At 46.6% G+C, this 19,760-nt stretch overlaps 1 protein-coding gene across 2 annotated transcripts in view; it reads left to right on the forward strand.

Annotated features, from left to right (window-relative positions):
• SLC12A4 (solute carrier family 12 member 4) overlaps positions 1–19,760 on the forward strand; it is a 90,040-nt gene that overhangs the window by 13,649 nt on the left and 56,631 nt on the right. Inside the window, exon 1 of one of the 2 annotated variants that reach the window (XM_014572555.4) lies at positions 13,192–13,416. The exons of the other annotated variant lie outside the window; for it this stretch is intronic. Coding sequence (XP_014428041.1) covers positions 13,371–13,416 — 46 coding nt within the window. The 5' untranslated portion in view covers positions 13,192–13,370. Of the gene's footprint in view, positions 1–13,191; positions 13,417–19,760 lie in introns of those variants that run through there. 2 annotated transcript variants of the gene reach the window in all.

Consider the following 19,760-nt stretch of genomic DNA (forward strand, 5'->3'; position numbering starts at 1 on the left):
CACAGCCGATGAAAAATGTGCATGAAAATTCTTATCTGCTTTTTCAGGGATCCTAACTCTGGTATCCCCAACTGGTCTTTTTCCATTTAATCTCTGCTTCATTCTGTTTTTCTTCCTCTACCATCTCCCCGGTTGCTTACCAGTGTTTGGTTTCATTAAAAGCAAATAGCATCCTTTCTCCTTTTCCCTACACCAATAACAAAATTGCCTGATTATGTTTTTATTGATCTTTTAAAACTTGGCTTTCACAGTGAAGCCCCATGCTAAGTGTCTTAATCTCCACTTTGCAGCCCTATTGGCCAGTAAATGCAGCCAGGCATAAACACCATTCACTCAAGTTTAAAAAAAAACCCTCTGCTGCTCATGATTTTCTTTTTAAGTGCCTATAACGAAATGGGGGACACTCAGTGTCACAGAGAAAGAACAACATTTTGTGGTAAGTTCTTTGTATATAGAAAACTCCAGGAACAAGTTAAAACATTAAATTCATCTTGACAGAGTCATTTAAGATTGCTTTCCCAGATTTAACAAGCAGAATTGTTTGATAATGCAGTGAAGCAAATACCACTGTTTCTGTTAGGGCAACAGATATTTAGCGCATCAATGCATATTTCTGTTTGATTTGGCAGGCAACATCTTTATTTCTTAATTGTTTCTTTTTAATAGTGATTTCAACATGGATAGTAATGGATAAGATTAGTATGTTCCCTGTCTTCCTTATGACAGATTAGTGAAAGCAATCAGTGCTATTGTTGTACTGTAGCTTTTTCCTCTTGATACTACTCAGGAAGCGTGTATTTTGTAGTGTTTATGTGTACGCTGTACTGTGTACAGTTGGTTCTTCCAACTGTGGTAGACATTATTTGAGTGTTTATGGCATATTAAGAGAGACAAGATGGGTGAGGTAATACCTGTTATCAGACTAACTTCTGCTGGGGAAAATGACAAGCTTCTAAGCTCCACAGAGCTCTATGTAGCTTTTGAGCTACATAGAGCTTCTTTAGAGCCATATGCTTGTGGCATATGCAGTCAAGTAAAGTCTTCCAGAACTAATGTTTTTGAAGTGGGCAACAAAACAGAAAGCTGTATGTGAGTATTCCACGTCTTGTAACTAATTCAGGTTCTTAATTTCTGAATGCCTGTTCTCCGTCCTGTTTTTAATGTATAGTTTTTTAATATTCACTTGAAACTTTGTCCCAATGTCAGACAAAAATGTATTTGAACTTTTCAGCTTGCAATGTCAAATTTTGACTGCTAAGTGTCTTGCAGTTGCAAATATTTACAATGTAAAGGTCTTGGTGTATGAGACTTTTCTTTAGCTATCAGATTAATTGCAGGAAGCAAAAAAAAAAAAAAAATCCTTTAAGTTGATATCTTAATTTATAAATTCCACATGCCTAACACCTTAAGAGAATGCACGTGCCCTCAGTTAAAAAATAATGGGAACACTTTTTAAAGATGTTATTCCAATGACTATTGAATCTGTATGGTTTCTGGATAATAAAGTTTTCATTATAATGTAAGCACGGCGAGCAGCTGTTGAGGACTACATTCAGCTACCGTGTTGGAAGACTATAAGGAAGCTTTATGGTAGTCCATATTTATTGCAAATGCTTTACTGGTTATACAGAAGAGTCCTCAAGTGATTTTTGTATGCAAAATGGCAGCAACACTAGACAGACCTGCATACTGTGGAGCGGGGTTTGTTACACAGAATATCATAAGTTAGGGAATCGCTTGCCAGGTGTGTGAAACGGCTTCCAGAGCACTAGCCTGTTTACACAAATCTATCAGACTGAACTTTATAAGTGTGCGTGAATACAATGTTCAATAGGGCATACTTTTTTTTTTATCATGCATACTTCAAAATCTTTTATACGTGTGCTAATCTTTCTGCCTCACAATTAATCCCAGTTGTTATGGAACTAAATCACAAAAGAGCCAACAGCAGGAACAACAAAAGCTTCCGTTTCTTAGAGATGGGCAGCTCTTTAACATCCAAGTAACAAACTGCACATTGCGGTAGTCTGTCAGGCAGACTATGGTTTGGACTCCTTTCAAGCCAATTAACCAAAATAAATCTACAGTATTTAGTGCAGGGGTGGGCAATAATTTTTACTACTCCAAGAATTTGGTAAGTGGTCAATGGCAACACTCTTCCATTATATTAATGAAGTAGGTGTGGGGGTCTGGGATGGAGGTTGGGTGCAGAAGGGAACTTGGGGTAAGAGACTGAGGGTGTGGGATCTGGGAGGGAGTTTGGGTGAAGGAGGGGATTGTGACCTGGGGCAGCAAACTGGGGTACAAGAGATGGGTCTGGGAGGGGAGTGTGACCTGGGGTAGGAGTGCAGATGTGTAGGTCATGACATGGAACAGAGGATTGGGATGCAGGGTCTGGGAGGATATGGGTGCAAGAGAGGATTCTGGCCTGGGGGAGGGTTATAGGAAGAGGGAGTGCAGGGTCTGGGAGGGGGTTGTAACCTGAGGAGGGATGTAGGAGGGGATGCAGTCTCTGGGAAGATATATGGGGACTGGAGCAGGGGTACAGAATGTTTGTTACATGGGGTGGGGACAGAGGGTTGGGGGATGGAAGTGCTGGGGTGCCAGAGTCAGGCTCTGGCTGGGAGACCTTACCTGGATGGCCAGCAGACCAGCACATTCTTTAGGGTCCCTGCCTTCCATGCTCCTGAACTGCTCACAGCAGCTACAAGGGCCATGTTAACTGCTGACTACACTGAGCCCAGGAGATGAGCAGGGAGGGGCACTTCACATGGTGCCTGTCCTGTAAACAGGCAGCTGCTATTGGCCAGAAACCAGCCAGTGGGAGCTCCTGGGAGCAGGAGCAGTATGTGAAGCCTCTGCCCCCTTCCCTTGCCCCTGGGTTCTTTCAGCATTCACAGAAGCACATGGCCCCGCAGCTGGCATTTTTGAGTGCCCGAGGGGTGGGACAGATAGGGAGCCAGCTAAGGCTCCTGTGGAATGAATCCGGTGGCTTGGCGGGCCTGATCTACCCGCAGATCATATTTTGTCCAGTCCTGATCTAGAGCATGGATATAACAGAGTTTACAGCAGGGCAACTGCACTGCTGAGACTCTCTTATGTAGTCATTGTAAGAAGGGATGGTTCCTACTTTGAAGTAGGAATAAGACCCTCCGGAAAAGGGCACTTTTTCCGGAGGATCGGGGCCAGTGTAGACGCTCTTTTCCGGCTTTTTTAAAAGCCGGAAAAAAGCGGCGGACATTTTTATTTAAATGCCGCGGGGGATATTTAAATCCCCCGCGGATTTCCCTACGACGACTGGTGAAATTTACATGCCCCTTCCGGAAAAGGGGCCAGTGTAGACGTAGCCCTAGGGAGTAACTGCTAAGATTTGGTACAGTTACATGATTATTCAATTAAACAATATCTAACATCCCTAGTTGTAGGAGAGGGCGCTCGTCAGTTTGGGTATGTCTACACTACAATGTTAGTTCGAACTAACGGACGTTAGTTCGAACTAACATTCATAGGCGCTACACTAGCGCTCCGCTAGTTCGAATTTAAATCGAACTAGCGGAGCGCTTAGTTCGAACTAGGAAAACCTCATTTTACGAGGATTAAGCCTGGTTCGAACTTACTAGTTCGAATTAAGGGGTGTGTAGCCCCTTAATTCAAACTAGTGGGAGGCTAGCCCTCCCCAGGTTTCCCTGGTGGCCACTCTGGCCAACACCAGGGAAACTCTATTGCCCCCCTCCCGGCCCCGGACCCCTTAAAGGGGCACGGGCTGGCTACGGTGCCCGTGCCAGGTGCAAGCCTGCCGGCACCCAGCCAGCAAACCCTGCACCTGACACAGCACAGAGCCACCCACCCGATGTCCCCCAGCCCACCCCCTCTTCCCGGGACCAGGCTGGCGGCTCCCGGGAGCTTGCCCGGGACCGCAAGAGGCGGGCACCTTCCTGGTCTAGTGCAGACATCGTGGACCTTGTCCACGATCTCCGCACTAGGCACAGGAAAGTGGCCGTCTAGGGCAGGAGAGCTGCCAGCCTGGCCACCCAGGAGCAGGTGTGCATGAAAACCAAGGGGGTCCACTGAGACCCCCGACCCTGAACCCTGAGCTTACAATGGCCGCCCTGGGTCAGACCAAAGGTCCATCTAGCCCAGTAGCCTGTCTGCCGACAGCGGCCAACACTAGGGACCCTGGAGGGGATGGACCGAAGACAGTGACCAAGCCATTTGTCTCATGCCATCCCTCTACAGCCTTCCACAAACTTTGGGCAGGGACACCACTCCTACCCCCTGGCTAAGACTACTCCATGGACCCAACCTCCATGACTTGATCTCACTTCCCTTTCAACTCTGTTCTAGTTGTAGCCTTCACAGCCTCCTGCAGCAAGGAGTTCCACAGGTTAACTATTTGCTTTGGGAAGAACAACTTTCTCTTAATAGTTTGAAGCCTGCTACCCATTCCTTTCCTTTGATGTCCTCTAGTCCTTCTTTATGGGAACTCATGAAGAACTTTTCTGAATGCACCCTCTCCACCCAACCCCTGCTTTTAGAGACCTCTATCCTGTCCCCGCTCCATCTCCTCTTTTCTAAGCTGAACAGTCCCAGTCTCTGTAGCCTCTCTTCATCTGGGACCTGTTCCCAACCCCTGATCATTTTAGTTGCCCTCCCCTCTCCCAGCCTTTCTCTTCCCCTCTCCCACCTCCTTTTCCCAGTCTCCCCCAGTTTTGTTCAATAAAGACAGAGTCAATGTTGGAAGAAACGTTTTCTTTATTTTGTACATCAGGAAGGGGGGCTAGGGAGGGGTAAGTGGAAGGAGGTGAGGGAGGAATGGGGTACGAGCCCCCGATGGGGAGGACTGGGCTGGCTCTGCGGGCTTCTGGGGGTGGAAGCTTTCCTGCAGCCTCCCAATTGCCCCCTCTTCCCAGATGGCAGCCTGCGGCAAGTGCAGCTGGTCTGATGGCCGAGTGCTGTGATGTGCCCAGTGTGGGCACTCCGGGCACTCCAAGCCAGGACTGGTTTTCAAGCGGGGCACCCCTGAGAACTGTCTGTCCGGGGTGGGGGTCGGGTCCCTTTAAGCGCAGCCCTCGGCTAGCCTGAGACAGCATCTCCACGCTCTAAGTCCTCCTCTGATGCCCTGCCGGCACTGCTTCCGGCCATCCTTAACCCTGCTTCAGGGTCCACTCAATGTGGACATGCTAGTTCGAATTAGCAAAACGCTAATTCGAACTAGTTTTTAGTTCTAGACGCGCTAGTTCGAATTAGCTTAGTTCGAATTAACTAATTCGAACTAAGTTAGTTCGAACTAACTCTGTAGTGTAGACATAACCCTTTCTGCCACTCACAGGAGGCCGGAGTAGTTAAGCTATGTCCATGTGAGAAACTTTCCCATCAACATTGTGCTGTGCACGCAGGTGCTTATGTTGGTGTAAACTATATTGTTCACAGGAATACTTATTCACCCCCGAGCAATGTAATGTATGCTGTCAAAAACTATAGTGTAGACACAGCCCTAGGCTCTTTGCTGCAATGTTTTGCTAATGGTAGGTGTACGTTGGGAAAAAAAAGTTGTTAAATAAAATATTCCTTCTCTCCATGCATGAAAAGATAATTCTGTGGATCCTATAAGAGAGCATTTTTCCGGAGTGCATAAGTATTAGGTATTTTTGCTCCCAGTCTCTTCACAGACTTTGTTCTTTAGTAGGTTTGGTATGTGTTAGTGGAGTTTGTGAAGATAAGAGTCAGAGTTCAAGGCAACTACACCTGTGTTTCCCCTCAGTGGTTCAGCAGGGGCACCCACGCTCAGGCTTTCATGGGGGGGAAGAGCAGACACTCATCTTACTGCCTTGTGTCTGGGCTACTTGCAGGCTGTAGTTTCCTGCCTTTATTGTGTTATTCCCAGCAGAGACAGGTTGTTCAAGCACACCTGCTTCCTTTCTTTTCAGAGACACTTAACAGGCCTAGTTGCTCCAGTTTGCTACAAAGTACTTTCTGTGTAAGCCTCTTTTATTCCTTAAGGTAAAAGAATTACAGAGAAAACATTAGAAACAATAAAAGAAGCTACATGCATGCTAATAAGCTTACTAGAGACCATCTCAACCTAGGCTCTGGAAGGAGCAGCCCTTCAGCACCCTAGCCACCAGGTTCCTTTGTGGTCACAAATTCATCAAAGCTTCAGCTTCAGCATCTCCTTTTGGAGCATCAGTTAGCACAGTCTTTCCAACCCCTATTATAAGGTTGGAAGAGGTGGAGGTGTGTGGGTGGCTTCAAAGCATGTCTGTTAGCCTCCTCTTCCTCCTACAGAAGTGCTGTATAATTCCACAATAATACAAGCATAGTGGACCTCCTAATTCAGTAAAGTTTAAGTTTATTACTTTAAGTGCAGTCCAGGTATTGTAGGAAACTCTCAGTCAGTATATCAAAACTGCTTATTGGTATGGTTCCATAAAAGGTGGAAGGATAATCTGTTCTCCTGGATTTCAAGTCATCTGATTTCTATGCTGTGTGGCATAGTCAGGCCAGAGGGCTCCTGCAGGGTGGGAGAAAGGTAGCCCAAAAAGAGAGAAAAGACCTGCTAAATAGAAGCAGAGGGCAGCAGGGAAATTAGTAGCAGCTGGGAGGGAGCTGGCTCAGGCAGATTGGGGCTTGCTGAAGGTGGTTTGGGGGAAAGGGGGAAGAGAGAGTGAGAGAACAGGAGGAGAAGTATAGGAGAGACAGAGCAAAAGTTTGAGAGTGAGTCATACCAGCTTTAGTGTAGAAACAGCAGGGGAGGGAGTCCCAGGAGCAGTGGCTGGGCTCCCTGCCACAGAGACCTGCTACAAGTCCCAACCTCTGGGGAAAGGGGTGAGAGACTGGCCCAAGCAGAGGCCTGGGTAAGAGGGGCCCTTGCCACAACTGGAAGTTTGTGAACAGGTATTTTCTTGTATATTGATATTCTGCATTTTGTAGGTTTTTGAGTAACAGTCACCTAATTCAGTGGATTCTGGCCCTAGATGTAAGAATGACCAGTCTGGGACTTCTAAGTGCCAACAAATGTCTTCCCTGCATGTCAGCATACACCTTCCTTGAATGAAAGCTGCCTAGAAGAGTGAGGGGAATCCATTTCTGCTGAAATATTTAGCATTACAAAATGTCGTGCTGAGTTTCTGATGATCTTTTAGTCATTGTTCTGCTCTGTATGCCCACAGGCATACATTTACCTGGCAGTCAGAGTGGAAAATTAAGTAGAAAACTAGCTGCCACTCTCCATCTTACAGCCCAGTGCTTTTTCTTATTCATTTTTAGGCAGGTCCTGTGTATGAGAAGTTTCTTAATTAGGGCATCAGATATTGTCTGAGAAAATATATCTTTAGGGGAGTCAGACCATTGCTGTCTTGGCTTTCATCTCCATTTCAAAGACATAAAGATGCTTGTTGCATGCCATTTGAAATAGTTTGTTTAACTGAGCTAGGGTAACTCCAGAGAAAGCAGACTTGTTGGGGCTTGCTATTGCGTACTTTAAATGGTTGATTACCACAGTCAGAAACACATTTTATACCTTGGAGCACACACTTTTATAAAAAGATTTATAGCACCACCACCTTATGCTATAGCACAGCACTGAACTTGGTCAGTGCATGCAAAGGCTGTCTGCATGGAAACTCAAGGTGTTGCCCATAATCAGTGGGTCTTTGCTGAACCAAGTTTCAAAATGTGGCACCCTGCTGCTATTGGTCTCCTCATTCAGAGAGAGACACTGCTTATGTGTGTTAAAGATCCCACTCTACTTTTGCCTTTCATAAGGCATTCCATCAGCCTCCTCATATTCCAAATCTGGTAGTTGCCTTCCGTCTTTCAAATTCCTCCTTCAGTTTTCTAGTCTGTTAACTTTCTGGCCTAAATTGCCACTTAGTGCGCTAAATAGCTTCTGTTTAATTCCCACAGTGGCCTTCATTTAAAATGGCGTGTGAAGACATCGCTGTACACAAGGAAGCACACTGGGCTGAATACTGCTCCCTTGACAAGAACAAAAATAATAAAAAACCATACCCCAGGCATATTATGATGCTGCCCTAGTCACAAGAGTCCATTGCAAAAAGAGTGCAGCTTCTTCTTGAGAGCCAGGTACTGCTCTGAGGACAGAAGAGCTGTGCAAGGGCCTGAAATGACTAGGTTTATGGTAGAAGCCACAGTGCTTACCTAATACCATAGGCAGAGACAGAAAGCTAATAGCAGTAAATCATGAGTGTGCATCACTTGGAGCAGTATCCTACTTGTCCTCTGAAGGGCTCATGTATTTAACAATCTGGTAGCTTAATTAAAAAACCAACAACAAAACAATAAGAAACCTTCCCTCAGTGGTGTGGGCTAGGGATGTTAAATTTAGATTAATGGGCTAATCAAGTATCGATGCAGGTTGCATTGACTATTTGATTAGTTGATAAGAGCACCTCCACCTTTGAAGTGTAGCAACAGCCCCGGGGCTCTCCGAAGTGTTTCAAAGCGGCAGTGCTGCATTGAGCCTGGGGTGTGGCCCCAGGCCCTGCCACATGGTGCTGCCACTTAGAAACACCCCCTTCTCTTCCGCCCCCTCTCGTCCCCCCTTGCTCCCTCTTTCTTATAGAGTCAGCAAGGGGAGGGAAAGGAAACGAATCACTCATATCCCTAGTGTGGGCTGGATGAAGCTTATTCAGAACCAATTATTATCAATTCTGTGGTGGGTTGCTTCACTGGTGGTTTTAATAGAATGATTTAGGATTAGAGTCACTACATACCTGTGAACAGTTATTTGGGCGCTGTGACTAAGACTATACAGAACATGGAGGAAGACATGATCCCTGCCCCAAAGAATTAACAATCTGAAAGTGGTGAGCTGCTCCTTCTTTCTGTGGCACAAATGGTGTTCTTCTTTCTGAACCTCTTTGCTAATTATGGAGCCCTCCCTGCCGTTTCCTTTTAGCTTGACTGGCTATGGTGAACATTCTCTTCTAGATGTTAATTGGCACAAAATGTAACAAGGATTAGCAAAAGCTATTTTCCTCTTTGGAGAAATGGCAGTGAGCAGCTACCCTATTGTCCACTTCATATAACTGGATTGCAGATCTGTGGCTACTTGTCATCAAAGGGGAAAACAGACCTCTTGGGGGAAGATTGAAACAATTTAATTTTAAAATGTCAGTATCTGACTCCACTATGATGGAGAATACATTTTTCTGATTGGAAATCTTCCTTCATTAAACATTTCTACCTTCAGCTTCTGGGCATGGGATATTATAAACTACCCTGCTGAATGATCCCTGAAAAATAGGGATGTATAATGAATTGGGGCACAACTGATGGTGCTGCTGGCTTCAGGGTAGTCCATATTACAGCATGAGAGGTTGATGGTTTGAGAGGAAAACCTGTGATTCAAGTGTGGGGAAGGGATTTATGTGATGAAACTGAGCTGGTACTTGAAACTTAGCTCTGTTCTATGCATATTGACTAGAACTTAAATTTTGTATAAGTACGGTGTGTCTCATTTAATGCTTGATTTAGGATTTGTTCTCCACTAGGATTTCCTAGGAAGAAAGATGTCTGTAGCATTTGGAAAGTCATGATGGGATCCAGGGTGCATTTTTGCCAAGGTTTGAAATAAAAATATCAAGGATGTTTATCAGAAAGTGTTTCCTAATCCGTGCACATGCAGTCTGATTCTGTGCATTAAAGGTTTCAAGGCCCCGCAGAATACAGCTCATCGCACAAGTCATTTGCATCAAAGTTGCCTCACACATTTACTGCCTGGGGACAAAACCTTTTAGGGGTCTGCTAGAGCAGGGCTTGGCAACCTTTTCAAACTGAAGAGCCAAACTGCATTAACATGCAGAGCAAGTGGTCAACAAAGAGCCAGAATAAGGATGCCCATTTGCATGACTGAAAATAGACAACTTAATATTATTGATAATTGACATAATGACTAATAGCACAAATGAAACATTGTACTCACAGACTATTCAGTGGGACTTCTGCTGCTGCTGGGGTGCAGTTTGTGGATGTGGAGGTGCAGGAGTCAGGGGTTGAGGTGTATGAGGGGCTCAGGGCAGGGGGTTGGGGTGTGAGAGGTGCAGGAGGCACGGCAGGGCATTGGAGATGGGAAGTAGAGAGAGAGTGTGTGTGTGTGGGGGGGGGGGGGGGTGCTGTGCCCGGATTACCTTACCTGGCTGGGGCTGAGTTGCTGCATCCGTGCAGCAGTGGCTGGACAAGGAGCCGGACCAGGATCACCACAGACAGATTGTGGCCTCCCCTCCTATCTGTGCTGCAGCAGGAGGTGGGGGCTGCCACCAGCCCTTCCTGTTGCTAGATGGGACTGGACTGTGGGGCCTATCCCAGGATCAGGGACGGGACGCTGTGGCCAGATGGGGGCTGGGCCCCGACTGGGGCCTTGTTGGCCAGGCTGTCGCAGTCGAAGCCCAAGGCGGGCCACTGCGACTGGGCTGTTGCAGTATTCATAGGGCCACTGGGGCTGGACCCACGGGGTCTGCCTCAGGAGCATGGCAGCTGGGGACAGACCACAGCAATCAATGGGGGTTGGTGCTGGGCCGCTGCAGCCAGATGGAGGCATCTGCCGCCACCAGCCCCTCTCACTATTTCATCTGGGAGCTCACACGCGTCCCCTGCAGTACACCTCAGCCAGCCCTTTAAACGAGCAGAGTCCCCCAGCCGGTTCTTACTGGGGCGCACCGCCTCACTTCCACCTCTGGTTAAAGGTGAAATAGACAAAAAAAGACCAAACTGACACGAGGAATTACGCATTTTTAAACATTTTTTGAATTAATCTTTCCTTTTACTTTAAAAAGTTGTCTGTATTTTGGGAATGACAAGAGAGCCATATTTGGTTGCTGACCCCTGTGCTAGAGTGAAATAGCCAACGCATCAAGATAACCTTTCTGTTTCAGGCTGTTTTTACTAGAAATGCTTCTTTGTAGACATTCTCTGAAGCAGAAAGAAGGTTCTCCCGTCAGTGTAGTTAATCCACCTCACTGCTGACCTAGCACTGTCTACACTGAGGGCTAGGTTGTCGCTCAGGGGGTGTGGAGTTTTAGCATCCCTAAGTAACGTAGCTGAGTCAACCTAACTTTTTAGCATGGACTGACCTTAAAGAACTTTTATGCAAAGCCTCACACACAACTTTTACCAAACCTAAAGAGAATCTTTTGGGTTTCAGGTGTCTCTCTCTTTTGTAGTGTGGCCATATCCTCTCCCAGCAATGTTTATACAGATTGCTGTCCCTCAGAGGTGAATGTGGGCTGGTAAGGACATATTAAAGTCATTGCCCCTTTTGCTCTCCTCAGTCGATGGCCCTGCTCCCCTGTTCCTATCCCTGCACTCACTCTAAAAGGGGACACTCGTAAAGCTGTTTTAATACTGTTTTATTTTACATTTTTGGGGGGCTTAATAAGTCCTTGGAGCACCCCCCTTTTTTTTGCTCAACAACTTTGGTCTCCCCTCCATTTTTTCCCTTCAACAGAATCCCCCCCCCTCTTTTTTTTGGCAGGAGGAGAGGGGTCGTGTGTGTGTGTGTGTTCAGTATTTTTGTTTCAACCATCTGGCAACCCTACCTGGGACTCCTAGCTGCTATTAATGCAACAGTGGCAGCTGGAGCTCTGGTGTAAATCCTGGGCCCTTCAAATCGCCTCTGGAGCCCTGAGGCTCCCAGCTGCAGCCCCAGGGTTCCTTGTCGCCGTGGCAGTGGTAGCCATGAAGGGCCGGCCAGCAATCCCACCCCTTCTGCTTGAGTCTCTGCCCCTTCCCGAGCCACCTGCCCCCTGTCCAGGACCCTAGCTACCTCCTGGTACTGAATTTCACCCCTCCTCATTCATGACCACAAAACTTCCTTGCTATGATGACTGCAATTGCTTATATTTGGAGGCAGAGTATGTTCTTTAGCTTTTTTTCTGGCGCTGGGAATAAGGAGGAACCAAAACAATCTGCTTGGCCAGCTCTCTGCAGACTATGAGTGGTCCACAGGAAATAATTGGAGAACCTCTACTGTGGCAGATGCTGGTATAAACAAAGATAGGAGGCATACATAGGCACTGCATAATCTCAGATGATTAAGGAAAAGGCCCAGTTTGACTTCAGCTCTTCACCACACAGCAAATACTGTTTGTTCAGTTGTAATTAATGGAGTTGGGAAGTTGAAGAAAGACCACTGAGCCATCCTCCTAGATGATAAAAAAAAAAAAAGCTTTCGGTTTGAAATACCAAAACACCCGGGAACCGCATCTTCGACTCCAGAAGAATTTCATGCACAATACTGTGTTGGTCTCAGATAGACATTCAATTGTTTCATGTCCTGCCCAGTGTGGGTATTAGTTTGTGGTATTACTACAGTGGAGTGTGAAGACTGCTTTAGGATCCTTTTTAGCCAACAATAGGTGTCATTTTCAAAAATGCATAGGAGCCGGAATCCCACTTTTCAAAGGCAACTGGGGCTTATGGGTATGTCTATGCTACATAAAACATCCATGGCTGGCCTGCATCAGCTGGCTTGGATTCATAGAGCTATAAACGTGCAGTTTGGGAGATGTTTGGGAGGGTTCCAGAGTCAAGACTGCAGCCTGAGTTGGAACATCTATACTGCACTTTTATATCCCCGCAGCCTGAGTCAGCGGTCACAGGCCAGCTGTGAGTGTGTTACTGGTGTGTAGACAGTCAGTCACTCAGGCAGTTTTATTTCGTGTGTTTTCAGGGTGTCTAGAGGCAGCGCTTGACTTATCATTTGCAATAAAACAAATCTAGGTAAAATGGGGAGAGTGTCATCCAATTCTGCAATCTTTAAATTTAAGTTTGTATCTTTTCTCTAAAGCTTGCTTCTTTCCCACACTCATTTTTCTGTAATCTAAACTTTCATATGTCTCCTCCATTCATTAGTAACTTCAATAAAACATATTGAAGATGGAAAAATGCATCACTGTGATCATGCAAAAGCTGAAAAGCCTGGAGGATAAATGTCTCAGAGCCATATACTTCCAGTGCCATTAACAAGCTTGGTCACTGTAGACTTGTAACATGAGTAGCAGATTTGTGGCATGAATGCCTCTGAAGATGGTAGGTTGGTGTCTTCTGACTATAAATAGCTTTGAATTTTAGCAGTAGCATTTTCAGTAAGTTATGACATTACATAGTTTGTTTCTGTTGAAAGGATTATAGTTTCAGGATTGTATCAATGTCTGCTTAGTCTTCCTGTGAGAAACCATAATTGCTTTATGAGCCAAATCAATTCTGTGCAGTGCAGCAGTCAGTTTGTCCGAGGCAATAGTTAAAAGTTCCTTTGGAAGTACTGTATTATTTGTTTTAGTAGTTCTGGCCCTTCAGGGCTGCACAACAAAGCATGTGCTAACTAAATGCTCTCTGAAGAATAGAGAAGAATGGTAAACCAAATTACAGAAAATGGCAAACAGTTACCACTAAGGGGTAAGTATTGCATGTTGATATTAATACTATAAAGGAGTGCCATGTTCTGAAGTTATCAGTGTGGCTTATTTATGAGGAGTAAAATAGAGGGACTTGTTGTATTACTAATCACAAACATGTAAATTGCTAAATCATTTGAATTGTGCAGTTCTCATTGGCATTGTTATGGCTGGGAATGTATTATCATAGTCTTGCAAAATGCTGGGGAAAGGTAGAGTCTGTCATTTCATAAGTCTGCTGTTACATCTGCGTACTAAATAAACCATGCAAATAATGGTATGGAATATTGAGCTGGGAATTGCACTTCATCTGTTTTAAAACATATTAATGGCTTATTTTTGAACAGTGTTTAATTTGTAAAATCTTTGGTTTTCTTGTACTAAATCCTTTTCAGATGCAAAAGCTGTTGTTGCTGGCCATAAATTCATTTTACATGTCTTATCTGCAGTGTCATGTGCAAATTGAGCTGTTCTTAATCAACCTTTATTTTGCCATTTAAAAAACATTAAGTACAAAGTCTTGATTAAAGTGGTGACCCAGTGTTAAGATGAGCAACGTACTATAGGTTAAAAGATGGCAGTGAACAGTTTTCTCTTTTTGAAATAGCCATAAATATTAATGGGTTGGTTTTCCTACTTGGCTGTAAGCTGTTGTGGCTAATGGAGACACATCTGTTGTAATGATGTTCAAGAGTAAATGTGTCAGTGTAAACTCTGGAATTCAATTCTGTGTTTAAAGCACAACGTGATCCCTTTTGCATGCTTAGAAGCAGCTCAGGTACAGATCCGAGATCCTAGGTAAAACTCTACCCTATCATATGCCCTGTACAGCCCCTGTTGATGCATTGAAATTCAGGGCAGATTTGACTTTTCAGTGACCATGTCTTAAAGTAGAGATTAAACCCAGAGTAGCAGTGAGCATTTCAGCAGTTCTTCCCCCAACCTTTTCCTTCAGTGAAATGGGTTCTGAAGTCCCAGATGGTTTCCCCTAGCAGTCACTTCGTCACTGTCAGTACTTTTCTCAGTATGAATATAAAGTAAAATTGTGTTCTGTCAGATAAAATGCCATTTTATTTTCCTGATGTTCACAATTGGAGATATATAAATGTAGGGATTTAAAAAAAAAAAGTCAAACCCTTCATTCCCTTCAGTATGTTAGACTTCAACAGGAGTTTTTGGTCTGTGGTGTCTACAGAGCTGAGTCACCAAAAGGTTGACTGGCTTAAGATACAACTGTATTTACACTTTTTTCAATTCTAAAAAAAATGAACAGGTTAAAAATCTGATATAGCCATGGGACCTGTTTTTACATTTTTAAAGAATAACGCTGCTGACAATTTAATTATTGATCAAAATGCAGTTAAAGCAAAAATAAATCAATATTCCTCATCAGATTTGTGACCTCAGCTGCTTTTGGAGAGAATGTAAATGTGTTACAGCCAGAAATTTGCATTATGTTAACACAGTTTAATCAAGCACTATTCAGTGTTGTCTAGAGAGAACCAACCATGTTTTTAATAGGCTGTAAATTCTGTTGTCTTATAAATTATTATTTCTTTTGCCTTTTTAAAGCAGTTTGAAGCCAATAGCTTTAAAAATAAATAGAATGTGATTTTTCAGTTTTGTAGTTTGTTTGGAAAACTCTGAAGAAAACAGAACAATTGCTAATTTTCATGGAATTTTACCAAGGCTTTGGGAGATAGGTTTATTCAGTAGAAGTTCTCATGCAATTTTGAGTAGCTAGGGAACTAGGGATATTAAATTTCAATTAATCAGCTAATTGAGTAGTTGATGGAATTTCCAAGAGCTCGCGGTTCTTGCTACGTTTCAAAGGCCTTGCGAGGTTCAGTGGGGAACTGACAAGGGGAGGCGCAGGCACAGCAGGGAACCCGGAGCAAGTGGGGACTGAAGCAGTCCCTGCTTATGTTGGGTTCCCCACAGTACCTCTGCCTTTGAAATGCAGCAAGAGCCATTCATAACTCTTGCTAAGTTTCAAAAGCAGAGGCACAGCAGTCGGGACCGGGCGAGCAGGGACTGCTGTAGTCCCTGCTCACCTTGGGTTCCCTGCTGCACCTTCGCATATGGAATATTTTCCCTGCTACCACTGAATTTCCAATTGCTAGTAACTTCTCTCCTTGACAATCATGAAGGCATATTGTTAAAACTTTATACAGGGCCGGCCCACAACATTTTGGCACCTGAGGCGGGGAGCTCAAATGACACCCCATGCCCCCTCGCTTGGGCCAAAACTTTGAAAGGTCTCAATTCTGCCTTCTTCCTCTTCTTCTCCTCTCATGGTACTGCTCTTCTGCCTACATATGCACCAGCAGCAGACACAATTTTCTACACTCTGGGTCCTAGTGGCGCCCCCCCCCCCCGCAGTCTGGATCCTAGTGGTGCCCCCCAAAGTCTGGCGGCCGCTCAGTTCGCCTCATGGTGGGGCTAGCCCTGACTTTATATGAGAGAGCCACTTGTGTTGCAAAAACATAAATATCTCCAAAACTCTTCAGTTTGGGGTAAACTTTTAAAATCCGTTCTACTCTTGACTAAAACATGGTGTCTGAAATTTGAAGTGGAATTGTTGGGCAGCAGAAAGCTAAAACACAGCCTAAAATTAGTGGAAACTAGCTTCTATGTTGTTCCTCTGTATTGAAACTACATGTAACTCTTGCTTCTGGCGAGAACAAGTGTCCATGTCAGTCACTAGTACAAATGTGAGAGCCTCACCATGCACCTAGAATCTGCATATGTAGTTTGTGATAGTGTTAACATGTAAATGGTTACATGCAGGGTACGTGCTCCCTCCCCTACACTGCTGCCTCTTTATCAGGCTTGTCTACACTGTAGAGCCTTTGCTGGTATATCTATGCCAGTGGTCACCAACCAGTACATTGGGATCTACCAGTAGATCTTGGAGCCTCTGACAGGGGATCCTGACTAGTTTGGCTAGGAAGCTATCAAGTGCTGGCACTTCAGTTGCCCCTCCCCCCACTGTCATGCTGCTTTTGCCCTCTGCCTTGGAGCTGCCCCTTGGGAGCCTCCTGTTTGCTGTGTGGGAAGGAAAAGGGGGGGGCTAATGTCTCCCCCCCACTTGTGTACCCCATCTCCACACAGAGAGAAGGGGATGGAGGGAGCTTGGCAATGCAAATCTCTGTCACACTCACACACTGTGTGTGTGTCTGTCATTCTCACAAACACACACTGTCCTTCCCTCATCTCCTGACCCAACACGCACATGGGGGGTTGTTACTACTGTCACTGCTTGCAAAGTGGGTTGATTTTGGGTTTTGACTGGTCTGTGCATTTCATAACTTCCATTTCTCTCTCATGCTTAAATTTAATTCTTTGAGCAGTGAGTTCTAAAATGCCTAACCTGCCATGTCTGGAGTAATTATGCCTGTGGTGATTGTGCTTCTGGAAGTGGCTGGCATGTCCCTGCAGCCCCTGAGAGGTCAGAGCAGGGGGTCTCCACATGCTGTCCTTGCCAGTGGAGGCTGTGGGGTCAGTGCCTGTCGATGAGGGGCAAGCTGCTTTTAGGAGTAGTGCAGGGCCAGGGCAGGAGTGAGCTCCATCTGTAGGGCAGCTGTCTGGCTGCTCCCAGGGTGGGTGGGGCTCAAACCCATGGCCCCCAGGTGAATGCCTTATCCCCTAGTCCACACAAGAACCCAGCCCACCTCCTTACCTTCAGAGGGTCCCTTACTCTGTGTTGGCTGTTCAGTCACTCCCAGGGTGGGTAGAGATGGGACTTGAGCTGCCAAGGCGGGGTTGGGGACTTGAGTCCACCACCCTGTGCTCCACCCCCTAGCCACTCTAGAACCCATCCCACCCCCTTATCTTCTGGGCATCCCTTATCCTGCCTTCCTAATGCAGGAGCCAGCTCCATCCCTAGGGCAACTGATGTTGGCTGCCAGGTTGCTGCCTGAGTGGGGTGGTGATGGGATTTGAGTCCACCACCCTGTGTGCCAGATGCTGGTGCCATATCCCCTAGGCCACTCCAGAACCCACCCCACCTCCCTACCTTCAGGGTGTCCCCTCCCACATTCCAAACCCCTTGGCACAAGACCAGAGCCTGCACCCCGGCCCCTTACCCCTGCCTGGTGAAAGAGAATGAGATTTGGGAAGGAAGAGGAATGGAGTGAGTAGGGTGAGGCCTCAGGGAAGGGGTGGAGCAGTGGCAGGGCCTCAGAAATGGGAGAAGGAAGCCGGGCAAGGGTCTTTGGGTTTGAGATAGATCTTATATTGCACTTAAATTGAAAAAGTGATCTTGTGATTAAAAAGGTTGGAGACCACTGGTCTATGCCAACCGGGGCCCTTAGCACAGATGCTGCTAAAGGCGACAGGAGGAGTTCTGCCAGCATAATCACTAAGATGACAAAAGCACAGTGTTGTCAGTATAGTCCTATCTACACCGGGACTACAGGCAGTCCCCGGGTTACGTACAAGATAGGGACTGTAGGTTTGTTCTTAAGTTGAATCTGTATGTAAGTCGGAACTGGCGTCCAGATTCAGCCGCTGCTGAAACTGACCGCCAGTTCTGACTTACATACAGAATCAACTTAAGAACCCCAGGCGTCCCCAAGCCAGCTGCTGCTGAAACTGATCAGCAGCTGATTCCAGGAAGCCCGGGGCAGAGCAACTCTGCCTCGGGCTTCCTGTAGTCAGCGCTGGTCAGTTTCAGCAAAAGCTGACTTGGGGATGCCTGGGGCAGAGCAGTTGGGGTGCTGCTGGGTTGCTCCAGTAGCGTCGCTCCTCGGTGCTACTGGACCAACCCAGCAGCACCCCATCTGCTCTGCCCCAGGCATCCTGATTCAGCCGCTGCTGAAACTGACCAGCAGCGGCTGAATCAGGACCTGGGGCAGAGCAGTGGGGGTGCTGCCGGGTTGGTCCAGTAGTGCCCAGAGCGGCGCTGCAGGACCAATCGGCAGCGCCCCAGCTGCTCTGCCCCAGGGTCCAAAACAAAAGCCTGGTCTGCTGGGGGGGGGGGCACACTAGCTGCGCCCCCCCTCCCCCAGCAGACCAGGGACACGGGGAGCAGAGCCGCGCCTCTGAGGCTTTGCTCTGGCAAAGTCTCAGAGGCGCGGGACACCGCCGCGGCTGCCGCTTCAGTCCCGTGCCTGTGGTCTGCTGGGGACCGTCCCCAGCAGACCACAGGCACCGGGACTGAAGCGGCAGCAGCGGCGGTTCCCCGTATTTCTGAGGCTTTGCTCTGGCAAAGCCTCAGAAGCGCGGGAACCCGCCCGGTGCCCTTGGTCTGCTGGAGACGGTCTCCAGCAGACGAGGGGCACCGGAGCAGCTTACGAACGGGGCTTTCTCGCCCCGGAGCTCGCAGGTAGCAATCCGCCACCTCGACCTCCGGGGCGAGAAAGCCCCGTTCGTAAGTCCGGATCCGACGTAAATCGGATCCGCGTAAGTCGGGGACTGCCTGTATTGCTGTATTGGGTAGAGTACCCTGGGATAGCTCTCAACTAGGAGTGTGTGACATCTTGGGACTTCTTGATACCACCTGGCAGAGGGCAAAGGGAGGGTTTAGAGCTTAACAGGGATCCAGTGGGTCAGATGTAAGTATAGTACCTCACCAAAGGGTGAGGTCTGTACTGAGAGCCAGCAGCCCATTGCTTGTCATAATTGTGATGTGCATGTAAGACTAATATTTAAAAAGGTCTAAATATATAATGAAAACCACGTCTCGACAAATCGCAGCGAAAACCACTCGCCAGCCCCACACTGCGCATGTGCGAACTGCTGTGAACGGGCTAACTGGCTGAAATCTACTCGCCACGGGCGAGTAGATATATGGATTTGTCGAGCCCTGCTGAAAACTGTTCTGAAGGGAGGGCAAATCACCAACAGGGGACATTGGGCCAGTTCCCTTCAAGCACGGGATAATAGACTCTTTATTTCCCTGTCTGGCCATTGTGTATTGTCTGCTTCACAGTGGTAGTCCAATTGCATATTGAGCCTAATGCTAATCAAAAAGTTGTGAAATTGACAAAGGAAAGTGGTCACACTGGAAAATAAATCCAATCAGCAGCAGGTGTCCATGAAAATAAAAGGCTGTGCTGATATACCTGAGGGTGCCAACAGACACCCTGCATCTTCCACGGACAGAGCCAGCTAAGAGGGGGTATGTCTATACTACAGCACTAATTCGAACTAACTTAGTTTGAATTAGTTAATTCGAACTAAGCTAATTCGAATTAGCGCATCTAGACTTAAAAACTAGTTCGAATTAGCGTTTTGCTAATTTGAACTAGCACGTCCACACTGAGTGGACCCTGAACCGGGGTTAAGGCTGGCCGGAAGCAGTGCCGGCAGGGCATCAGATTAGGACTTAGAGTGTGGAGC

This window comes from Pelodiscus sinensis, chromosome 12 (genome assembly GCF_052426305.1).
Source record: "Pelodiscus sinensis isolate ZL-2025 chromosome 12, ASM5242630v1, whole genome shotgun sequence".
Lineage (NCBI taxonomy): Eukaryota > Metazoa > Chordata > Testudines > Trionychidae > Pelodiscus > Pelodiscus sinensis.